This window comes from Anolis carolinensis, chromosome 3 (genome assembly GCF_035594765.1).
Source record: "Anolis carolinensis isolate JA03-04 chromosome 3, rAnoCar3.1.pri, whole genome shotgun sequence".
In the NCBI taxonomy this organism is placed as follows: domain Eukaryota; kingdom Metazoa; phylum Chordata; class Lepidosauria; order Squamata; family Dactyloidae; genus Anolis; species Anolis carolinensis.
This window is the reverse complement of record NC_085843.1, coordinates 217,527,677-217,553,439: the sequence shown is the minus strand read 5'-3', so window position 1 is coordinate 217,553,439 and position 25,763 is coordinate 217,527,677. Positions and strand designations below refer to the sequence as shown.

At 40.0% G+C, this 25,763-nt stretch overlaps 1 protein-coding gene across 3 annotated transcripts in view; it reads right to left on the bottom strand.

Moving 5' to 3' along the window:
- The window catches only part of adamts14 (ADAM metallopeptidase with thrombospondin type 1 motif 14), a 113,067-nt gene that overhangs the window by 68,681 nt on the left and 18,623 nt on the right, over positions 1-25,763 (bottom strand). For all 3 annotated transcript variants that reach the window (XM_062976221.1, XM_062976222.1, XM_062976223.1), the window contains exons 3-4: positions 17,922-18,078; positions 16,903-17,099 (exon numbers count right to left, since the gene is read on the bottom strand). In XM_062976221.1, coding sequence (XP_062832291.1) covers positions 16,903-17,099; positions 17,922-18,078 — 354 coding nt within the window. The remainder of the gene's footprint in view (positions 1-16,902; positions 17,100-17,921; positions 18,079-25,763) is intronic.

Below are 25,763 nucleotides of genomic sequence, written 5' to 3'. Positions count from 1 at the left end.
ATTTCATCTCCACTATAAGAGCCAATACCTCTTCCTTGCCAAACGAGGCCTTGTGCCACACATCACACAGAGTGTTCCCTGTCTGGAAAATATCACTAGCTTTGGGATTAAGTTGCATTTTAACATTAGACGGTGTGCATTATTCCAAGAGCTTCCTATTTTACCTAAACCAGTTTCCTCTTAAACCAATGCTAGATTCAGCTGTCTGATGCTATTCAAGTTCTCATACAAAGGGTTGGGTCAAAATGATACAGTGCAAATTATTTTGGTCCCTAAATGCTTCAGTTTTAGCAGAAAACATGGCAGCAAAAGAGAAGATGGAAATGTTCAAGCCGTGGATGGTGGAATCCATAGATTTAGAATCTGTGGCTGCAGTTCATGGATAAACTAGTCCCCACATTGGACTCTTTCCAGAAAAACTTGAAAACCTGGCTATTTCAATGTGCTTTCGATTAAATCGACACATCTCTACCTCACCTATAGCTTTGCACTGTTTTATGCCTCTCCTTACCAATGGCCTTTATTCCTACTATACAGATTTTATTCCTCATCCCAGCTCTCCATGGCACTGGTCAGTTGTTGGATTATTGAATTATGATATTTGATGTTTTTATATATTTTATGTATTAATTTTGGAATGTAATTTTATGCTATGTATCATTGTGTTTTTAGGGCTTGATCCCCATGTAAGCTGCCCTGAGTCCCTTCGGGGAGATGGGGTGGAATAGAAAAATAAAGTTGTTATTATTGTTGTTGTTGTTATTGTTGTTGTTGTTGATGATGATGATGATGACGATACCTCATTAGATCTAGGTCTACCTTAGATTCAGGCATTTCTAGGCCTACCCGGGGGGTGAGTTCCCATTTGCCATCCAAACCTATTGGGCTCATGGAGGGAGGAACATGAGAAAGAATTTTCTTCCTCCTTCCTCTAGTGCAAACTAAGGCCCGGGGGCCGGATGTGGCCCTCCAAAGTCATTTACCTGGCCCCCGCCCATAGTTTTAGACTTAGGCTCACCCAAAGTCTGAAATGACTTGAAGGCACACAACAACAACAATCCTAATTAACTTGACTATCTCATTGGCCAGAAGCAGGCCCACACTTCCCACTGAAATCCTGGTAGGATTATGTAGGTTAAAATTGTTTTTATTTTTAAATATTGTATTGTATTCTTTCATTTACTAATATTATGCTATGGTAATGATATCATATATTGTGTACCTATAATATTGATAATAATATTATAATGTATACAATATAATACTAATAATAATACAATATAATAATATTAATTATATATTATATATTAAATGTAATATTATTAATAATATTACAGTATAGTGGTATAGTACAATATAGTAATATATAATGCTAATATTGTGCTATGCTAATAATATAATATATTGTATGTACATACAACTTGTAAACTGGTCTGAGTCCCCTTCGGGATGAGAATGAGTGGTGTATAAATGTAGTAAACAAACAAACAAACAAATAATTGTTGTTGGGGGTTTTTTGCACTACAAATAAGACATGTGCAGTGTGCATAGGAATTTGTTTGTTTTTTTAATGATAATTCGGCCCCTCAACAGTCTGAAGGACCATGAACCGGCCCTCCACTTAAAAAGTTTTAGGACCCCTGCTCTAGTGCGTCATTTCCTCACACTAGAAGGGTGCAAAGGAGAATGCTATGTCAGCCAGGAAAGGTTTTTTTTTGTTTTTTTACTTTTTAGGGGGAAATTTGAGGGTTTTGGGGTGGCTGTATGTAGCCACCCCTCACCCTTCCCAGAAAGCCCAGAATTTTTGGCCGGCATGGGGACTCAAATCTGCACCAAAGTGGGGTTTTAAAACCCACTTTGGCATGGATTTGGAGCCTGTCTGGAAGCAACCTGAAATTCTATGATTCTAAGCCTGCAAAGAGGTACAGGCACAAGGTAGCAAAAGAAAAGGCACCATAAACAGAAACAGATCTTGTGTCCGCCATGAATTCAGTTGGCCTTAAGCAAGTCTTTCTCTGTCAGTTTGAGTCTCTAAGAACATCCACAATGGCATTTTAAACTCAGTATCATGGGAATAACAATACAGCTATACTTTGCAAGACCACAGTAAGGATGACTGACACCATGTAATGCATCCAGATGAACTGATTGCCAACAGCAACTGGCACAAAAGGCGAATCATATATTGGTGGTGAAATTAAAATGCAGAAACAATACCAGTATTGTTCTCCCACTCAGTTCCTGAGTTCCCCCTGTCATGGACCACTAAACTGCAAACAAGCAATCCTGTATTTGAGTCACTCCCACAAATGGAGTTTAGTATATCCGAACATCAATTTTATATATTTATTTATTTTTGCTAAACTAAAAGTAGTTGGAAGTCTAAAGCTATTTTATATATTGAAGCTGATGTGTCCTTCTTTGGTTGATTTGCACAAGACAATCTAATTCTTTAGTAATGTTGATTCTAAGTTCCTAAATATCACATGTATAAAGTTACTTCTTAGTTTTGGTTTCTGTGGGCATAATTAATGCTTCCAACTTACCATAGAAATGGCTGAAAATTTCAGAGCTGGTGAGCCATATGTAGACACCAAGAGTTACTATAATTGCAGATGCTGTCACCCTTCTCCATCCATGGATGCTGTAACTCAAACAGACACAACCTAAAATACCCCTCCCCCAAAGAAAACCCTTGATTTTGCCATTTTATATAAGGGAAACCATTTTACTATGCCATTGAATATAATGGCACTTGAACACCTACAGATTTTTGTATCCACAGGGGATTCTGGAACCAAAACCCAGCTGATACCAAGGACCCACTGTATTGAAACAATACACAGAGGGGTAAGCTAATAATTAGGCTATGATATTGAAAATGGCATGAATTCTTCATCTGGACCTATTAGCTGTTCTAAATTATAAATCCCATAGCCAATCCTTTTCTTCCATCTCACCCCACAAAACACAGAAGCACTGCTGAAGAGATTACACAGGAAGGGGAAACACATTCTCCCTCATTTTATATACATTTGTGAGCAAACAGTCTACAAAAACACATTAGTTTTCCCATTCAATATGCTCCAAAGGAAAATAACCCATATAAACAGTGTCCTGACCTTCCCACAGAATGAGCAAAAGGAAGGAACATCCTGGTGGAAAATAATATATTTAGGTCAAAAAAGATGCAGATATTCCAAAGGTAAGAGAAGCAAACCAGTCCTTTCCAACAAGGAGCTTTTTTTGCATTTCCATGCATCATGTGTTCTGTCACATAAACAATTTAGAATATTATAGAAACAAGTGTGGGGGGGGCACTTCCCAAAAGGATTGAAGAGCTGGAATTTGTGACATTAAAATGATAACAAAGTTGTTTTATAGAATAAGAATCAAGAAGAAGAAACAGGGTGATATGCATTTCCTGAACTTGCCAATAATTGCAGTTATTATGCTGCTTTTCAGTGACACATTAACATTTGCTTGATTATGAAAGCACAAAAGTGAGGAATTGGCTGCAATGGATGGACAGAAAGTACAATGGGAAATATTGTATACCAGACTCTTCAGAAGAAAAAAACTGGCTCTAGTATTAATATGCGATACTAAAGGAAAAAGCAGAAACATGATCTGCATGGAGGGGAGGGAATTCACAAATTAACAATTTGTAAGTCACTCTGGGAGATTTTTTGGCTACAGGGTGATGTACAAACAAACAAAGGAAAGCATGCCAGAAACGCATGTTGTAATTTGCACACTGCTTTTTTATATAGCCCAAATCAAAATATGTTATCAAACGCAAGATGAAGCTTACTGCTGATGTAGAACAGTGATTCTCAACCTGTGGGTCCCCAGGTGTTTTGGCCTACAACTCCTATAAATCCCAGCCAGTTTACCAGCTGTTAGGATTTCTGGGAGTTGAAGGCCAAAACATCTGGGAACCCACAGGTTGAGAATCACTGATGTAGAAAGTATGGTATATGTGTCTTCAAGTTGTCTATGGGCTTGGTAATTTCATGATTTTATAAGGTTTTCTTGGGGTGCTTCCAGACAGCACCAAATTGCAGGTTTTAGTCAGGGCAAAAAAACCCAGGACCTGAGAAGAGGTCCACATACAGACCTGTTCGTCCCAGGATTTCTGCCTCCGTTGTCCACAGTTGCGTTGTCCTGGAATTTTGCAACCCCAAGATGGCCACCATGGGACATCTGCCAGAAATTTTGGTGGGTTTTTTTGTTTGTTTGTTTTTTTAAAGAAAACTTAAGATGCTAATATGTGAACTATTGTATAAGTTCTGTTCCTGGTTTATAGAGACTGCCTGGCCATCTGTGCAGCCAGGTTTGGCCATGTACTTGTGGCTGGAAACTATGGGGTGATGTTCCTGGGTTATACTGGTCTGTTCCTCATTGTTGTTATTGTGAAAAGGTGTATAACACTGATTAAAGGGAGACAACTTTGGCCAGAGAAACTTTGCCTTCCACACATTTAATGAGGTTTCTGGCATGCAAACAAAATTTATGGAGTATGACCACTACTTCCCAAGTCAGGACTGCACAATCAAACAGGAACATACCCTTTCAAACCAGGAACAGAACTTTGTCATTTTTGTCATGTTTTAGAGGCTGCCAGGCAGGCCCGGTTCTTTATGGAGGCCCATGAAGCCGCCGCTTCGGGCGCAACCCTTGCCTATAAAGGTCTGTTCCTGTGCCCTTCACTCCATGCATCTGAGGAAGTAGATTTAATCTATGAAACCTTATTTATTTGTTTGCGGTATTTATATTCTGCCCTTCTCAACCCCGAAGGGGACTCAGGGCGGTTGTTACCAAATATGTTACTAAATTCATTCTCTCTATTAGAATGATCCCTTTGCATACAATTTGGTTATATGCTCAACTTTTAAAAAAGAATCAGGACATACATAAAATAAAAAGCCAGTTCAAATTTCATTCAGAACAGCTTTACACAAGAAGGTTTCTGTATTTATAAAACATGTTTGCGCTTAGACTTCGCAAAATCAACAAAATTCTCAAAGCATAAGCATGTGTTTGAATACAGTAATACTCTTGTATGCCACAGCCAATATCCAGTAATGATATGTATGGTAATACCTTTGGATAGAAAACAAGGTACTCTCCACACATTATCAAACATTAAATCAACACTATCCCTTCCTTCATTTTTCAAGCATTCTAGCAGAATGGCAAAAACTCAACCATAAACATTCCAGAATACTCACACTACACTTGTAAAAGCACATCCACATTCTCACAAGACAAGGAAAAGATGTGAATGGAAATAGAAAGTAGAGTCTCACTTATCCAACGTTCTGGATTATTCAACGCATTTTTGTAGTCAATGTTTTCAATGCATTGTGATATTTTGGTGCTAAATACAGTAATTACTACATTGCATTAATGTGTAATGAACTACTTTTTCTGTCAAATTTGTTGTATAACATGATGTTTTGGTGCTCAATTTGTAAAATCATAACCTATTTTGATGTTTAATAGGCTTTTTCTTAATCTCTCTTTATTATCCAACATTTTCCCTTATCCAACGTTCTGCCGGCCCGATTATGTTGGATAAGTGAGACTCTACTGTATTTCCTCTCCCAAGAAACTGTAGTTAGGTTTGGAGATATTATGTTGTTAAACAGAGGTACAATAGGAACAATAGATATTGTTGCATTTAACAAGGTATACTAAGACATTTTCACTTAAGCCCCTTTTAAACATGTAAAACCCGGAAGTAACTGGGTTAAAAGGAGGGGGGAGCTAAACAACATTTAGCCAAAGTGTGGGAGAGATCAGGTTAAGAGCTAAAAAGCACATGTTAAAAAGGTGCACTTATAATCCAATTCCACCTGGAAAATGTGCACCTTTCCATGACTGTGTATCCCTGCAGTCATGCAAAACACATGCTTTCCTTCCCTCCCCCCCCCCATGTAGACTGCTCCAGTGCATGCGTGCTTAGTAGTGTCTAGTGCCACCAAATGTTAGTCTTGACTTGTCTGTCTCCCTGGGTGGGGAGGGCCAGAGCCGGGGGGAAACCATCGAGGTCATGTGAGGGAGGGGGAGACACAGTCACCACCAACCCAGGGAAATGCGCAACAAAGTCCTTGCGACCCTGGTGAAGGATGGGGGTAGTAGCTTTCATGACAGATCCCCCAGGCTTAAGGTTCTGCTGTTAAATGCCAGATCCGTAAATGGCAAAACATCTTATCATCCAGGATTTGATCTGGGATGAAAAAACGGATTTGGCCTGCATCCCCGAGACCTGGTTGGATGAGCTGGGTAGGGCAAATCCCACCCAGCTGTGTGCTCCGGGTTTCAGGGTGCATCAGCAGGCCAGGCCCAGGGGGCGGGGAGGAGGGGTTACAGTGGTCTTTCAGCAGTCCATCTCCCTGGTCAGATGCGCCGTTCCACAATCTTCAGTTTTTGAATGTATCCAACTGAAAGTGGGAATTTGGACAGTTTTGGGATTCTGCTGGGGTACTGTCCACCCTGCGACACAGCAGTTTCCCTACTTGAGCTTGCAGAAGTGGTCTCTAGTCTGGTGGTGTTCTCCCAGAAACTGGTAGTGCTGGGAGATTTTAACATCCATGCAGAAGCCTCTTTAACAGGTGCAGCTCAGGACTTCATAGTTGCCATGATGACCATTGACGCACCTCAGGTTAGCTTCACCTTGCTATATACACCAGGCTGCACACAAGTTGAAGTCTTTTGTAGTTTATTAGAAAATAGAAGATAAATAGTTCTTTAAAAGCAAAAGTAAAGTTTGAAAAGATTGTTACAACACAAAGTCTTAGAGAGTAATCCAAAAAAACACCAAGGATAAACAAAGTCCCATTAGAGCATGACAAAGTCCCATGAACATGAACACACAATGGCTGCAAGATAATCCAGGAGAACGAGAACTTGCTTCTTGGTTAAACAAAAAGTTGCTTTGACAAAGGTTTGTCTCCCAACACACTGTTTTAATACCCTTTGCAGAGCATGAAAGCATTTCTTTGGCCTCTGACCTCCTTCTTGTTTGCTGTTCTCACACTCCTTCGAACCCTGAATTCCAAATGGTCAGCTCGATCTAGAGATTCCGTTTCATCAAGGCCAGCCAGCTCGTTAGCGTCTGTCTGCATGCTATCAGACTGAAAACTGTCCTCCTTTTCTGAGTCAATTTGCACCCGGCTAGTTTCAGTATCAACATCATTCCCTGCTGTGGGAAAACCTCTCTGTTCCTCATCTTCTACAACAGGGACACTCTGAACCTGAATCCCATAATCCTCATTGGAGTAATTTTGAACCTGAATCCCATAATCCCCATCAGAGTCGCTCTGAGGCTTCAGCTGAGTCACAACAACCATGGTGTTGTCCCAAGTAATAACTGGTCCCACCCATCAGGTTGGACATACACTCGACCTAGTTTTTGTTGCAGACAGTGACATGGTTAGAGTGGAAGAGCAAAATATTCTTCCATTGTCATGGTCCGACCACCATCTGATCAGTTTAAGACTCACTGTGGCCTTGAACCTCCGCCGGGGTTATGGACCGATTAAGATGGTCCACCCCAGGAGACTTATTGATCCAGATAGATTCCTGAGGTCTCTTGGGGATCTTCCTGCCATGGAGGCTGGCGATCCTGTTGATGCTATAATAGTGAGATGGACAGGGCGGTAGACACAATCGCCCCCGAACATCCTCTCGTGACACGCAGAGTCACTCCAGCACCCTAGTTTTCCAAGGAGTTGCCAGTGATGAAACGGTCTAGAAGAGGACTAGAGTGCCACTGGAGGAAAAGCCGTAGCATTGCTATTAAGGCTTACTCCGTGGCTCTGCGGGCAGCCAGGAAAGCTTTCTCGACTGCCCGTATAGCGTCTGCAACAAATAGATCATCGGAGCTGTTCCGAGTTGTCAGGGAGCTCCTTCACCCTCCCCCCCGGGGGAGAAGGTTCCTGAAGGCTTGGCAGCTCAGTGCAGCGATTTTGCGCACCATTTTGCAGATAAAGTCGCTCAGATATGCCTCAAGTTGGATGCCAGGTTTAATGCAATGCCAGATGAGGTAACTGAGGCACCTGTCTGTCCAACTCTGTTGGATTTGTTTCAGTTTGTGCAGTCTGATGACGTGGACAGGATCCTTGGAGCGGTGGGAGTGACTACGTGCGCTCTGGATCCTTGCCCTTCCTGGTTAATCAAAGTAGCAGGTGGAGGACTTGGAAACTGGTTTGTGAAAATAATAAATTTATCACTAGAACAAAGGATATTTCCATCTAGCCTTAAACAGGTGATAGTAAAGCCAATATTGAAAAAGGCGTCCCTTGATCCTTCGATATTAAACATCTACAGACCGATCTCCAACCACCCTTTTTGGAGCGAGTGGTTGCCTCCCAGCTCCAAGGATTCCTGGATGACACCAATTCTCTGGATCGATTGCAATCTGGGTTCAGGCCTGGGCACAGTACCAAGACAGCTTTGGTCGCCTTGGTCAATGACCTCCGCAGAGAGTTAGACAGGGGCAGTGTGACTCTGCTGGTTCTCCTGGACATCTCAGCGGCTTTCGATACAATCGACCATGGTATCCTTGTGGGTCGGCTTTCCAGGTTGGGTCTTGGGGCACAGCTTTGCTGAGGCCCTGGTCCTTCCTGGAGGGCCGTTCCCAGTTGGTGAAGCTGCTCAGACTCCTGGCCATTGACCTGTGGGGTCCTGCAAGGTTCCATTCTGTCTCCCATGCTGTTCAATATCTACATGAAACCACTGGGAGAGGTCATCCAGATTTTTGGAGTTCGGTGCCATCTCTACACAGATGACACCCAACTCTACTACTTCTTTCCATCGAAATCCAAGGAACCCCCCGGATATTGGACCAGTGTCTAGCCACTGTGATGGGCTGGATGAGGGCAAACAAGCTGAAGCTCAATCCTGACAAGACAGAGGTCCTCCAGGTCAGTCGCATGGCGGATCGGAGCATAGGGTGGCAATCTCTGCTCGATGGGGTTACACTCCCCCGAAGACACAGGTCCGCAGTCTGGAGGTGCTCCTGGATTCAGTGCTGATGCTTGATGCTCAGGTGTCGGCGGTGGCCAGGAGGGCCTTTACACATTTAAAACTTGTGCGCCAGCTGCGACCGTACCTCGTGAAGTCAGACTTGGCCACTGTGGTCCATGTCTTAGTCACTTCTAGATTGGACTATTGCAATGCGCACTACGTGGGGCTGCCCTTGAAAATGGCCCAGAAACTACAACTGGTCCAACGATTGGCTGCCAGACTACTAAGTGCAGTGAATTAGAGAGCAGTCAACCCTCCTGTTCAAGGAACTCCATTGGCTGCCGATCATTTTCCGGTCCCAAATCAAGGTGCAGGTTAACACCTACAAAGCCCTTAACAGTTTGGGCCCCCCCTACCTTCGGGATTGCATTTCCCCCTACAAACCTGCGCGATCTCTTCGATCCTCGGGGGAGACCCTCCTCTCGCTCCCGCCTCTGTCACAAGTGCGGCTTGTGGGGACGAAGGAGAGGGCCTTCTCCGCAATGGCTCCTTGGCTCTGGAACTCCCTTCCCTGACAGCCTTTAAGAAAGATTTTAAAATCTGGTTCTTCCAGTGTACTTTCAATGATTGATTATGAGCACAACTTCCTCAGTATTGACAATTACCGTTCCGATGTACTGCTTCCTGTCTATAGTTGCCATTAATTCTTCTTGTTTCCCCACCTCCAAATTTTCCTTTTTTTTAGCTATCATACAGCACTTTATTATCGATCTCCTCAGACCCCTAATCATGCACTCCACACACCTTTGCCCAGTCTTTTATTATTTTAATTCACTTCTGTTCCTTATGGCAGTTCACTATTGTTTTTTAGTACTTTTAAACTGTTTAAATTTTTTACTGCTGACAATGTTTTTTTGTTCTGATTGTATGTTATTTGTTTTATTGTGATTATTTGGGCTTGGCCCCATGTTAGCCACCCCGGGTCCCTAAGGGGAGATGGAGACAAGATATAAAAATAAAGTTGTCATGGTTGTTGTTGTTGTTGTTGTTGTTGTTGTTGTTGTTATGAAAATCCCAAAATAGCTAATGAGCTGATTGGACTGTCAAGCGGACACATGGGTAGTTCATGGGAAGCACAAATGGAAAGCAATTAGAACTCTCTTAAACTATTTTACACTTTACAATCTTAAACAGAGGTTGATTTAACAATTGGAGGAAAAGAGAGATCTGGTGGAATTTTCTTTTTAAAAAATCCCTCCCTTATGCACTGGACCTCATATGTGCACATGCAAAACTGCTTGTATTTATATTAAGATATTCATATGTGTGTATATACACACATGACTGATGTCCCGTCCACCCTACATTTTGATCTGCTTCAAAAGAAGACTGTGAAAACAGCGGGTGAGTATTTCCCAGGACTGACAGATCTGTGTGTAGACCTGCTTTCAGTTCCTGAGGGTTTTTTTTATTAATCAGTTATAAAACGCAGATTTTGGTGCTGTCTGGAAGTACTCTTAGGACCTCCTGTGTAAGCTATTCCTTTTCCCCAGTACAGTACCTTTGTCATTTGTTCCATTTAAAATAGGGTTTGCTATTATCCACAATCCATGTGAAGTCCAGGAACATATCTCCCATGGATATGGGGGCTGTACTGTACAGTCTGTAAATATAGCCTCATACAAGCATTCCAAGCCTATGCTAAATGAACATCTGAGGAGCCAGAGCACACCAATCCTGTCTGTGTTCACACAACCATCATTCAAAGGAGCGTCAGTGTATACGGTCTTAGCTGTGTCCTTAAACACTTAACCTTCCTATTGTTGCTCCTTTAAAATAAAACTCCTCCCAAAAGAATTTCAGGCTAAAATGATTATACTTTGAGCCTTTCCCTACACTCCCAGTTCTCTTTCAATCCACACTGTGGTCTCAACTCAGCCCCACTAACAGTTCATAAAATCTTTTCTTCTTGCAATCTGACAATAGCCTAACTGAGCCTCTCTTCTTCAAGCTTCCCTTGAACTAATAGGATTAATGTTCATTTGTGTGGTCTTGGACAGGCTGTGATTTATAGCTGCTGGCAAGGTTCCCTGATGTATCCCTTCCCAATGAACTCCAAACACCATCTTGTTCCTCTTGGGTCATCCACCCCCCACAAAAGCGTAGGGCATTATGCTCAAGTGTGCATTCCATTAACATATTTCCTGTTTGAGAAAGAAAGATAGAACAAGCTACCTTTGAGTAAAGCTAACCTCCAGCATCTTCTCATCTTTCATCTCCCACGGCAGTCCCCTTCATACAGCAGCTTGTTTCTTCACATTGAACACTTAGCATTTTGTACAACAATTTAAAGTAGTAAAATCACTTTATTAGTTTCAATTTCTCCCTTAAAAACAGTTCAAAACACAGCATTCATTCCTTTATATATCTAAAAATACTAACAGTCAAGAACAAAAGGAGCAAGAAAGTGCACCACAGAACAATTGACAACAGTTTCTAAGAAGTTATGCACAGTTTAGATTGAGTACCTTATCTAAAATGCTTAGGACCAGGAGTGCTTTGGATTTTTTTTCCAGACTTTGGAATACCTGTATTTGCATATATGTACAGAATGAGGTATGTCAGAAATTGTTTTCAAAAGCAATGACACTTTACATAATCTTGCACATTTTTAGAACATCTTTGTAAAAGCAGAACCAGTTTTGATCACCGCTCTTACAGAAAACATAATAGCATTAAATGCTTGAAGAACATCAGTACACTAATGGTTTTATAAATGGGAAATTCATTGATTAATGTGTTGTTTCCTTGAGTCTCTGAACTAAAAAATCATTTTAAATCACTACAAAGGTCATTACTTAATTAAAGTAAAAATGAAATACTGATCACAGATGAAAAAATGAAAAAATGTAGCTGATGCTTCTTGATTAAAAAATGAATTAAACCACTGTTGAAAAAATTAACAACTTAAAATGCATGAAATATTTCCACATTTTCAGCAAAATCATTATCATCAGACACTATCCTACATATACTGGTGTGTGTGTGTGTGTGTGTGTGTGTGTGTGTGTGTGTGTGTGTGCAATGAGTCTAAGGTCCTTTCTACACTGCCATATAATCCAGATTATCAAAGCAGAGGGGCCTGAGATAACATTGTCTCCTTGCCCAAAGATGCCATCAAAGTCCACAGTAAAAGCAAAGTTTTAAATAGGAATGCTCCAATTTATTGAGTACCTCCAAGTAAAAAAAATGCTATACAAATAATTTTGGATATAGAAGCACAAAAAGATTGGGCCATCCTCAATAAGGTTGTCAACCTAAAATGGCTGAGTCAATATAAACGTACATTTCAAATTGCCAACTATCTAAAAATCCAAATGCCAAAATATTTTAGGAAGGTATTCACTCAAGCTAGATTTCATCAGCTTGATACAAGGGTCAGATATGGGAGATTTAACAACATCCCTTATAATGAACTGATCTGTATCGGCGAATCATCTGAAATAGAGTATTTAGCACACATATTACTTGATTGTAAATTGTATCAGAAGGTGAGAGACTTGTACCTTGGTCCATATATCAAACGAACAATTTACTGAGAATCGCACTTCAGAACAAGATATTTTATATATGACCAAGACCCAAAAATAACATAAAACAGCTCTGTATTTAAGCAAAACAATATGTTTGAGAACCACATATGTGGGACTGATCAGGGTAAATTGTAGAGGTGATAAGGAAATATTACCTCCACACAGTTTTATCATATTTATTTACTGTACTGTTACAAGTGTTTTATTTAACTTACTATATAGAGTGTAATCCAGTCTTATCAAGCCTTGTTGTTTGGTTTGGTATTGTGATATGGCCAAAGGGCTAATCAATAAAATAATAATAATAATAATAATAATTACTATGTACCCTGTAAGACATTAAGAAGCATTAACTTCCTCTCTTACTACCTGCATGTCAATGTTGTTGTTGTTCTTGTTGTTGCTGTGTGCCTTCAAGTCATTCCTCACTTATGAAGACCCTAAGATAAATCTATCACAGAGTTTTCTGAGGATGAGATTGGATGATTAATCCAAACTCACCAAATGGGCTTCCATGGCCAAGTGGAGAATTGAACCCTGGCCTCCAAAGTTGCAGTCTAACATTCAAACCACTATACCACACTGGTTCTCACGTCACATTTTGTATCTCCTTAAATTTATTCTACTTCATTTCAATTTTATTCTTCCTCACTTTAAAAGAAAGCCCCACTTTGGTAGTAACTCTGATACAAAAGGAAGACAAGCTGAGGAAAGCTGTTTGGTCAACCGTCTAGCCAAATGCCTTTTTGAAGTGCACTGTGGCCCCCCTGTTGACGTCATGGCACGGTGGGAGTCCAATCTAAAAAGAAGCTTCTCAAAAGGTCACCAGCAATGATGGATAACTAGTGGGGTGAGGCCATGAAACTGTGGGTGTTGCTCCCTGAGTGGAGGAGACTTGACAAGACCTCAAAAAGAGAGTGTCAGAACTAGAAGTGGGGACAAAGAAAAGGGGGAGAAAAAGGTCCGCCTGGAGGCTGATGAAGGAAATAATGCTTTGGTAAAGTATTCATTTTGCATCTTCCCCCAAAGAGGTCTTGTTTCCCCATTTTATTGATCTTTTCTTTTAGCTCATTAAGCTCTCCAATGGGTCTTTTTCCATCTGAAAAGAGAGTTGCCCCTCTTTTGGTTCCCTCCACAGCATCCTGAACATTCACAAAGTGAAAAGCATTCCCCGCTGAGTATAAACCATGAAATGGTGTTGAAAATAAAGCTTTTGATTAAACCTGACAATTTTGAGCTTCTCAGGCCATCCCACTTCCCACCCACCCCCCAGCCAAAAAATGACATCATGTAACACACCAATAGAGCAGGAGGGGAGAGACAAGAGTCAAGGAGAAAAGAAAACTCTGCTCTATCATTTAGACCAGTTAATGAACAAAATAATGAACTTTGAAGGCAGGTTTTTGAATCACAGCAACTTAAACTTCCAAACTTATATGGACACAAATAGTGTTTTGTATTTACATCTGCATGGTAGACAAATTAGAGAGTGAAACTAAGACAGACAGTTATGTCTGCTTTGTATACACTATACAACACTAAAAACAATGTACAATTTAAAACCTAAAAACATACAAACATTAAAATAGAATTAAACTTGGAAACTATTAAAAATCAACAGTTAAAACCATTTAAAACCTGGAGGCAAATGTTGAATGGGATAGAAGGAATGAAACTCATAGAGAAGTAGCTACATCTTCAGGCATGAGAAGTTCGAGATACTTGGTCTTCAGAAGCTATTTGGAAAGCCTACAAAAATTGACTGTAAAAAAAATGTAACGCTATAATTTTGGTTAGATCACTAGAGTCTTTGACATGGCCAAATTAAACAAATTAAATTAGGCTTTAATATTCGAGACATGAAAATTGAGCTTTAATTTAAATAAATATATATAAGAGTTAAGAAGAGTGGAAACTCAATAATTGTGGATGGAGAATATTATTACTATTTATTTACATCATTTATATTTATATTTGGTATATACATTTGTATTTTTTATTAGGCAACTAGCTAAAATCTTTAAAAAAATGAATTATGGATAGGTTAGTATCAACTAATAAAATTGGGATGGATCACACAAAAATGGATTGGTCATACAGAATTATATAGGTTTGGTGTAATACAAATAGAAAGAAAGCATGATAAAGATATGACAATATCTATAGAATACGAATCTACTAACAGTTTGAATAAAATTCATAGAATTTCTTTTTTAAGATAATAATCAATAGTTAGATAAAAGATTCAAATGAAATAGGGCTGCAGTGGTGCAATGAGTTACACCCTTGTGCTGCTGAACTGCTGACCTGAAGGTTGGCAGTTTGAATCCGTGAGATAGGGTGAGCTCCAGCTGTTAGCCCTATCTCCTGCCAACCTAGAAGTTCGAAAACATGCAAATGTTAGTAGATAAATAGGTACTGCTTAGGCAGGAAAAGGCAAAGAAACACTCCAAGCAGTCTTGCCGGCTATGCAATCAGGAGGTGTCTACAGACAACACAGGCTCCCCAGCATGAAAACGGAGAAGAGCAACTTCCCCAGAGCCAGAGATGAAAAGAGAAGCCTTTACCTTTGTCTGTGTGTTTGTGTCTCATTGTATTTCATTGTAAAAAGGGACTGAATGTTTGCTTGTGTCCATTTATATATTATAATCCACACTGAGTCCCCTTGGGGAAAAGGGCGGAATATAAATCTATTATTATTATTATTATTATTATTATTATTATTATTATTATTATATTGTATGACACAGCAAACAAGATAGATATGCTGGGTTTCGTATTATTATTATTATTATTATTATTATTATTATTATTATTATTATTATTATTATTATATCTTTCTATATTATAATGTACCGAAAATAATTAAGAGTAACCTTCAACAAAGATGGCTGTGTGTATTGTTGAAATGTTTTAAGTTTTGTCAAATATGTTGTGTCCTTGTTCGGGCTTGTCCCTGTTGTGAGCCGCCCCAAGTCCCTTCAGGGAGATGGGGCGGGATATAAAAATAAAGTTTATTAAAGTTTATTTAATAGCTGGAAGAGAAAATTAGAAGAACATGAAACAATCTGAAAAAGAATAAGAAGATACAACTTCTAGCCATAACACTAGATTTGTTAGAAGCTCCAAAACCTTATGCAATGTGTGTCAATGGAATAGAGATGATTTAATTGTAACAATTATAATGTTATATAAGAACCTCTCCCCATTCCAACAACCCACACTTTTTGTGTTCTTTCTCTACGACATATCAGACATCTGTAAAGGTGCAACTAACTAACAATAACTCTTCTATCCCTATATTCTTTTTTATTCCCTTTGGTTTCTTTCCCTCGCCCCCACATTCCCTTAGTGTGAAATGTTTAAATTTTATTTGGAAATGCTTCATTAAAAAAAAACATTTAAAACCTATGAACATACCTAAAAGTGCTATTTGATATGTATTCAAAGTATTGTCAAGCCAATAAGGAATAGATATTGATTGAATATATTGGTTTTCGAATATAAATTGAATGTCCAATAGTATCCAGTATTTGATCTTTGGGGGATTTCTGATCAACTCCTGATTTTATCATCTAGGAAATTTGACAGGATAAGGGAACAACCACCATCAGTAATGACTTTCTCCAGTCTACCCCAATAGTTCAGTTGTTCCCTTCTTCTGTGTTTGTATTCCTGCCTTTTTTTCTTTTCTTTTTCAGCACTGGAATACACCTCCTCTGGAAACTTCCAACACTACCATGACATGCAGCCACCCAACTGGGCTCTCTTCATTTTTTGATCTTAGGAAGAGATTTCCCTGAGCCTCTTCCAATACTGCAGCCAATTAATTGCTGCTGCTATTGTTGTCATTCTGCTTTTTCTCAAGATGGTTTCTCAAGATACAGCTAAAAAACTTCACATCATGTAAAATTTAAAAATACAATTTTGAAAACATACCCATGCAAAAAGAACAACTTCCACACAGCCATATAGTCCCTTCGAGGAGAGGGGACGGGATATAAAGATGATGATTATGATGATGATGATGATGATGATGATTATTATTATTATTATTATTATTATTTAAACCAGAATATCAAGGCAGACAATCCACAATATCTGCTTTGAACTGTGTTATCTGAATCTGCACTGCCATATAATCCAGTTCAATGTGAATTTTATACAGCTGGGTGGAAGGGCTCTCAGAGAATCAACATAAGATGCTATAAACATTTCATATAAATACAAAATCCATCCTATCAAGGCATAATATCCAAACAGATCACACTCACTCATTTCTCGCCTCCTGCCCCCATCCATAAGAACCAAAAGTTATAAGAAAGAGCCTCACTATGTTCATGAGGGTGAGGACGTAATTCTGGACGTGCTCCTTCCCATGGAACCGTACAACTGAATCATCCACTGCCAGCAGAACCTCTATGTTGTAATCATCTTTCTTGGCATGGCGCCTCTTCCGATCTGCTTCACCAACCTGCTCTTCAACCAGGTTCAGGCTTTTCGGAAGCTGACCCAAATTGAAGCCTGGAACTAGAAAAGTTAAGAACTTAACTTGTTCTTCCTATTCCACAGACAATTGTTGCTCTGATGTCTAACAAAAAGGTGCCAATTAAATACTATCCTAACAATCCAAAGTGGCAGCAGCAAAAGTGATGAATGCTGGGAGATACAATACGACAATTGCTGGAGGTTCTGATGACTTCCACCTCAGCTCTATCATATGTTTTTCAGCATACAGAAAAAACAGGCAGGGTAAAGTGTGCAAGTTACATTCCAAGCGGAATATATATTTGGAACAGAATTGCTTCGGATGGGGGCAGGATGCCAGCTGCAGAGGAGCTCCCAGCAATGAAGTCTGAACAGCCCCATATGCCTTGTCCCTGCTTCCACTATATTTACATTTTTTCTAGTTTAAAGAAGTTGGAAAACTCCTAACGCCACAAAATGTAGGGGCAATCTGTATATCTCAAAGCAAAGATCAGTGTGTGCACAGAAAAGTAAACCAGAAAAACTAAGGGGAAATGTGGGGTATCCATATAAGAAACAAAAGATATGTGTTTTTCCAGTACCAGTAGGAACAATTTAGCAGACACTAAGTTCATATTTTCAGACAGGCAGATGTTAGGTAGATGAGGAATGTGAGGAAATGGCCAACACTGGCAGCATCTGGACAGGAACCCTTACAGCACCTTGACAGAAGTTATGTTTGGAACTAAATGACTCTTTCTGTCCTGAGAGTGTAGAATCAACACATTTCCCCTGTGCAAACCCATCTGGGGTGAATATGGGAGGAATTAATATGAATCAATGTAGTTTTAAGGCACATAAAACAACAGAAGGACATAATTGTACCTTCATTACGATGGTCCTTGAATGCTTCTGGTCTATCTCGTTTGACAGCAGACCTGCGGTAGACCACATGAGCTCTCCCGTTCTTCTCTGTCACCCATTGTCCTCGCTCCAGAGGCTCAATAAAAAACTCACCGTTGTCTGTTCGGATCAAACCTGCCTAGGAAACCAGGGGAAAACACAGTGAAAGAACAGTAAGAAAATGAATTCTTGATATAGAAAAATTCAACACATGGGATATGATGCTTTTCCCCCGCCCACCCATCTCTTGTACACAGCAGAGTATTAATGAGTATCACTGAATACCAGAGCTTCTGGATTGGGAGAAAAAGCAGGAACACCACTGATCATCAAATTCACCATTTGCATGGCCAGACACCATTAAGAAACTATTTGTCTTACCCACTTATTACAAAACAGCAATGTTATGACTGTCTTCCCAAAATTACATTTGGGCATCTCTTTGCTGCAGTTCATAGTAAACAGAGTCAGAGATTATTGGATCCCTCAACGATCATCCACTTTGACTTCGTCTCTTGGCTAGAAGCAAGCAACCTTTAATAATTCACATCAGCAGTATCTTTTGAAGCTCTGCAACAATCCAGACTATTTTTTTAAGAAATATTTTTGTCCCTATTAAATCAACAAACTCTTTGGGAATCTGAAACCCAGCTTGGCCATGTCACCATATCTGTGCCTCCAGATTATCATACAGCTGTGTTAATGTGTGGAAAAAAACAAACTTGTCCATACATACCACATTTTTCAGGCTAATTGGTTTGTATGGTTGAATTACCGAAGAGTGAAAGGGAAGTACATACTTCCCTTCTATTGCTCTTACTTTGAATAGGTGGCAATGACCTTATTCTCAGCATATCAATTGAGCAGAACAACTGTAATTCTTAAACATCACTTGGAAATCAATGTGGCTACAACAGTTTCCTACATTAGGCTGCACCACTTCTGTCTTAACTGTAAATAACTTTTTAACTATAATTGGCCCTCCACATTTGCGGATTTGACTTTTGCAGATATGTTCTCCCTAGGAATCCCTCTGCTGCCTAATGTGCAAGAAGCGCCAAACCTCTACTTTCTCTGCCATGGTACTGCTTCTGGCATTTTTGAATGCCTGAAAGGGAAATGGCAGTGGTGGCCAGGGGTGGATGCTCAAGGTGTTCCCTCTGTGGCATGACCTTATCCATTGGTCAAATCAAATTCAATAATTTTGGCCCAGAACCTGCCGTGGATTTATGCCTGATGTTGACATGTGTATTACATATTTTAAGTACAATTTGTGACTCTATATAACATCATTATATAGAGTCACAAATATTACATGTTATAAATAATTATATAGAGCCCTCAGAGGTGCAGCGGGTTAAACTGCTGAGCTATTGAATTTACTGACCAAAAAGTTGGTGGTTCGAATCTGGGGAGTGGAGTGAACTCCCACTATTAGCCCCAGCTTCTGCCAACCTAGCAGTTCGAAAACATCAAATGTGAGGAGATCAATAGGTACCGCTTCTGCAGGAAGGTAACAGCGCTCCATGCAGTCATGCCGGTCACATGACCTTGGAGAGGTCTACAGAAAACGCCGGTCTTCAGCTTAGAAATGGAGATGAGCACCAACCCCCAGAGTCGGACATGACTACATTTAATGTCAGGGGGAAAACTTTACCGTTATCTTATAACATCATTACAGGACAAGAGGCATCTACTTTAGCTTTCAGGTCAATCACTTTGGAGAACTGGAGTATCAGATAGCTGCAATTTTGATCCTGAACCGACAAGGGTTTTTTAAAAATCAAATTCCACATCTGCTGAACTTCTGATAACACAATTTGTTTCAAAAACAATTAGCGGCAGCACATTTTAAATTTAAAAAGAAAAACAATTATATTGTCTAAGGAATTACTGTTTTCTTTTAGAGCAGAATCAAAGCTGCCGACATGCAAGCAAAGTGTCCCCAAAGGAACCCAAACAGAAGCCTAATCCCATTATTTTCACTTCCCCAACAGGCCTGGCACCAGACGTTTCACATTTCTCCTCTGGAATCTTGTCTGCAACCCTGGAGTTTAGCACCCACTTTGAGCCAACAGAAATTTGCTTGGCCGAACCTCCTGGCAGTTCCCAGCACAGGAGAGCAATAAGAAATCCTTGCCAAAGCCTGCAATTGCTTGCCAGCTATCTGGTAAAGTTTGGTCTTAAACATTTTATTTACAGCAGACATGGTGAATATATGGATGGACCTTAAATCTCTAGACTACTGTATATTTTTACCAATTATGAAAAAGCAAAACAAAAAAATTGGGTATTTTTCATGGACGTAGATATTATCTAAGCCAATTTACGGAGCTTCTGGTGGTGCAGTGGGTTAAACTGCTGAGCTGCTGAACTTGCTGACTGAAAGGTCAGTGGTTCGAATCCGGGGAGCAGGTGAGCTCCCACTGTTAGCCCCAGCAGTCTGAAAACATGCAAATGTGAGATCAATAGGTCCCGCTCTGGCAGGAAGGTAACGGTGCTCCATGCAGTCATGCCGGCCACATGACCTTGGAGGCGTCTACGGACAACGCCAGCTCTTCGGCTTAGAAATGGAGATGAGCACCAAATCCCAGAGTCGGAAACAACTAGACTTAATGTCAGGGGAGAACCTTTACCTTTATCTTTTAAGCCGATTTAAGGGTTCAAAACAAAAAGTGATATTTGGAATGCACCATTACTGGAAGTGGAGGGGGAGAAGTCAATGACATATTGAAATGTTCCATACATTAAACAACTGCCTTATCTAAACAAAGCAAGCACATTGATGTTTCTAGCATTGCTGTTGGTGTTTTCTACCATTGTATGGTAACTATAAGGTGAACCTATCATTGGGTTTTCTTGGTAAGATTTATTCAGTGTGAGAGGAGGGGTTTGTTAATGTGGGATTTGTGTATTGATAGTGTTTAAATGAAATTTGTGTCTTGCCTGTATTGCATACTGATTGCATCATCCAGAGTGTACTATAGTCTGTAAAGAGTTAATTACTAAGAAGCTGTGATGACCTTGATGTGGGGCTGGAACTGGGGAGTGTCCAGACACAAGTGTGTAAGCATTGCTGATTGCATCAGTTCTGTTCTGAGTTGTGTCGAGTGCTGTCTGCTGAGAAGTTAAGTCCTGTGTTCGTCTGCAAGTCTGTTTGTCTTGTGTATTACTGCTTACAGTAAAACTTGTATATAGTTTTACCATCGTCTCTGATGTCTCTTCGTTCTATGTTCCACTGACTCCATCCAACTACTGCTGCGCTGCGTAAATTACTCTGACAGGGTTGACTTTATCTTCATCTGAGGCCAAGAGAGAGTGACTTGTCTGAAGTCACTCAGTGGGTTTCCATAGTCAAGCGGGGATTTGAAACCTGGTCTCCAGAGACATCATTCAGTGCTGAGTGCCCTACACCACACTGGTTCTCTCTAGCATAGTTATCTCAAATCAAGTTTCTAGCATAGTTTTCCAAATCCAGGGAATTTTTGATGTAGAGAAACACACAAACACTGACACCAGCATCTGTATTCTGAAATAGTGCAGTCCTAGGACTACAATGGATCTTGTAGCACCATAAAGTCTTTCATGATCTCCAACACAACCACAGACCAGATAGACATGTACCTTGCCCACTCCCATAGACACAGCATGCACATAGGATTTTATTGTATATTGTACATGGCGAGGCTGTGGTTCAGAGATAGCAACTTGCCAGAAACTGCCTTATGGGTTTATAGAAGTCATGCCATGTCTGGAAAAATCTTGATCCCCACAACTCCATATTAACTAGTCCACAACAACACAAGTTCATGGAAATGGAGAAAAATATTATCAATGGCAGTATTAAAAAATTGTAGGAGGTATTTTTATATATTTACCTTTGCAGTTAAATAAGAATACACACTCAGACAGGTAGCCAGGGTTTTTTCCCCATAAGAAAAGATCAATCAGGAAGAAGGGTACCATCAAAACATTGTGATGGGGCCAAACACAGACGTAGCAATACAAATAAATAAACAGAAAGCCTAGCCAAACACGAAAAGGGAGAGCTTGCTTCCAAACTATTGCCAGAAAAAAACAAAGCCAAATTCTCTTGCTCACATTTTTTAAAATATTGAATAACTTAAAGGCCAAGACCCGATCCAATAGTGTAATTCATAATCCAATTGCATCAGAAATGGGGTTTTCTTCCTCTCCCTTTCCTGTAGAAGCAGCTCTTTGTGGTGCCAAAAACCCATTCCAAAGGGTTTTCCAGACCTTTGGAACAGTTTTTTTTATGGGTAACTGCTAGAGGAAGGGTGGAGCAGAAGTAACCAACAGAAGTACACAGTTAGTTTTCCATCAAATTGTAGAGGCCACTTTTACATTAGGCTCTTTCATTATCCAACAACACATTTAATAGGCAAAGACATATTCATTCCTACACTTTCCCAAGTAACTGAGTTCTTTCTGTCTAGCAAACCTTGAACCAGCACATACTAAATATAGGCAGTTACAAATGACTCCTAGTTAAGAATGTGAGTTAGACAACAGGAAGTGAGTGAAATCTACCCCTCGGAAAGGAAATTCATTCCTGTAAAAGTTATCAAGGGGAAAATGTGTTACCACTTAAGCTTTATCACCAATCTATGTTTCCACAACAAGTCACTTTTCAAAATTCAATTATCACAGGGATAGAAAGTGAGGTGAAATCTTCTGGACACTACATGGGTGTTAATCCTTCCCTATCCAAAGCTTTAAAAATTGGCTGGAGTTACACTTAAGAAATGTACCTGTTTTGATTTACAAACAAATTCAACTTAAGAATAAACCTACAGAACCTAACTTGTTCGTAACTTGGGGATTGCTAGGATGTCCAATGAATGGTCTTTCAACAGTTTGCAGCAACTGTTCCATTTGATGGAAATTTTCCCCATTCTCCATCACCTACATTCAATTTGCAATCTCTTTGGTACTGAAGCAAAATTATAATTTCTTTTTACTGGATTATCTCCTTCCTATGAATGGCAGAATAAACTAATCAAGTGTCACACTGCAAATGTGATGAGATTTTAAAATCACATATCTGATCTCTACCTGATTTAGTCTTTTTTACTATTTTCATCAACTTCTGAAGAAGCGTTGACATGGCCACAAAATATGGAAATATTTCTATCCTCCTTCAAACATATTTATTTATTATTTATTTCATACATTTGTATCATGTCCATCTCACCCCCCAAAGGGGGGCTCAGCACGGTCTCACAACCGGCAGTCATTACATGCCAAAAATACAAAAGCTATAAAACAATCACAGTTAAAACAGATAATTAAAACATCCATTATAAAAACATCCATTTAAAATTACACAAGTTCAACATAGATGCACACTCACAATGTTTCAATAGAATAATGTCTTTTGCCTCAAAGTGTAAGTGAAAATCAAAATCCTATTTCAACCCAATACTAGAAGACATAGGATTTGGCATAGAAAAATCATGCAACACATACTGGGAGCTGCTTAACCACCTAATCAGACAACTAGCAGCAGAAGGAGGCAGCAGTCCGCTATGTTGCAAGGCGTGGGGAACCTGGGGCCCTACGCCTCGCATTACCCATCTTGCCAGTAGGGCAATCACATGGGGGGGGGGGAGAAACATGGAGCACATGTGGTGTGTGCAGCTTCCCCCCATAGATTGGGCAACACGGGAAGCCTCCTATGTTGCCAGGGAGGCAGTGGCATGCCGGTTCCACCCCTCTGCACCCACGGAGCCGGCACGATATCGTTTGATGGGAGCCATCTGGCTCCGTGGGGGACCGAGGCTAGATCAGCATTTGCTGCTGAATTTAGCCCCGTATGATGAGGACATAATGTGCATTAAGCAGTTTGCAGACTGATGAGGTCATAATGTGCATTAAGCAGTTTGTTTGTAAAGGCCACAGGAAAATCAACTGCAACCTCCTCTCTCTAATCAGAGTACTTTCCCATTTCACTGCAAATAGAATCATTATTGGTGTATGCTTTTCATTTACAGTGAGAGTATCAATGTGTTGTCGAAGACTTTCATGGCCGGGATCATAATAATAATAATAATAATAAAACTTTATTTATACCCCGCCACCATCTCCCCAACGGGGACTCGGGGCGGCTTACATGGGGCCATGCCCAAAACAATACAATATAAATCACAGGGTTGTTGTATGATTTCTGGGCTGTATGGCCATGTTCTAGAAGTAGTCTCTCCTGACGTTTCACCCACATCTATGGCAGGCATCCTCAGAGGTTGTGAGGTATGGAGGAACTCAGCAAGGAAGGTTTATACCCTGTTTTCCCAAAAATAAGACATCCCCGAAAAATAAGACCTAGTAGAAGTTTTGCTGAATTGCTCAATATAAGGCCTCCCCCGAAAGTAAGACCTAGCAAAGTTTTTGTTTGGAAGCATGCCCAGTGCCTGCCAAACAGAACACCAGAGCATGCAGGATTGGTAAATGTACATACCAGCTGTACATGGAAATAATGGTAGTAACAAGAAATTCTTGATAGGATTCACAGTTTGTCTGGTTATGTTGGTTTGTGATGACAACTACTGTACAGTATATAATAAATGTTAATTTGTTGTTCAACAATAAATGTAAATTCTTCTTCATAGAAAAATAAGACATCCCCTGAAAATAAGACCTAGCACATCTTTGGGAGCAAAAATTAATATAAGACACTGTCTTATTTTTGGGGAAACACGGTATATATCTGTTGGAAGTCCAGGGTGAGGGAAGAACTCTTGTCAGTTGGAGGCCAGTGTGAATGTTGCAGTTAATCACCCTAATTTGCATTGAATGGCTTATTCTACTGGCTACTTTCTGCCTGGGGGCATCCTAACAAAGCTAACAAAGAAAACATACAACAATCCAATGAGAGTATCCTTTTAGAAAAAGCAGAAAACCAAGTGGACCTCACAAAAACTGGGCACTTAATATTTCAAACACACACCCATTTTAGAGAATACTAGCTTTATTTGCATATTTTCCAGGCATATGATCAAATGAACGCATGAAAAAATACGGTGAAAAAAATGTGGAATCCAACTGCATGTTTTTGGAATAGATGTGGGTAACTTCTGATGGCATCAGGAACCACTTCAGAGGCTCATCAAGTCCTTGGAGAAGGTTTCCCATTACCTTCTTCTAAGGCTACAGGAGTGTGACTTGTCCAAAGATATTCAATAGGTTTCCATGCTTGTCTGGGGATTGAAACTCTACTTTCCAGAGTGCTGGTCCAACACACAAATTACTACACAACACCAGCTCCTTTACCTCCAAATAGACAACCATACTTTTGGGCAAGTTCCCTTACCCCCATAAAAGCTCTTCTGCTTATTTGGTGGGAGGGGGGCACAAAACTAAGGTGGGGAAAGCTTAGGGTCATATTCCTTGAGCAATTCTCTTCTCTTATATCTTGCCAACAATATCATCTGATGCCCTCTTTCAAATGGTTGTTGATATTAGAATGGGAAGGCCCTGATGGCCAAAAGTCCAGATGGAGCTCCATGTCCAGTTAGGAGTGGGTTGAAAAAAATCCTTACACACCTCAAAGGCAGTATATGAATTGTGTAAATATGGCTTAACTATGACAAAAGCTATATCATGACACTAGCTATTGTAACAAACACACTGGAATAAAAGAAAATACCACTACAGCCCAGAATACAAACCAATTTTTAAAAAACAGAGAAACTGATTTTTAAAAGGGGATGTTTCAGTCAAACTGATTTGCTAGTTTAGAAGACCATGCACAACTAAATATTATGTCCTGGGGATCTTTAGATTAAGGGGCATGGATCACCACCG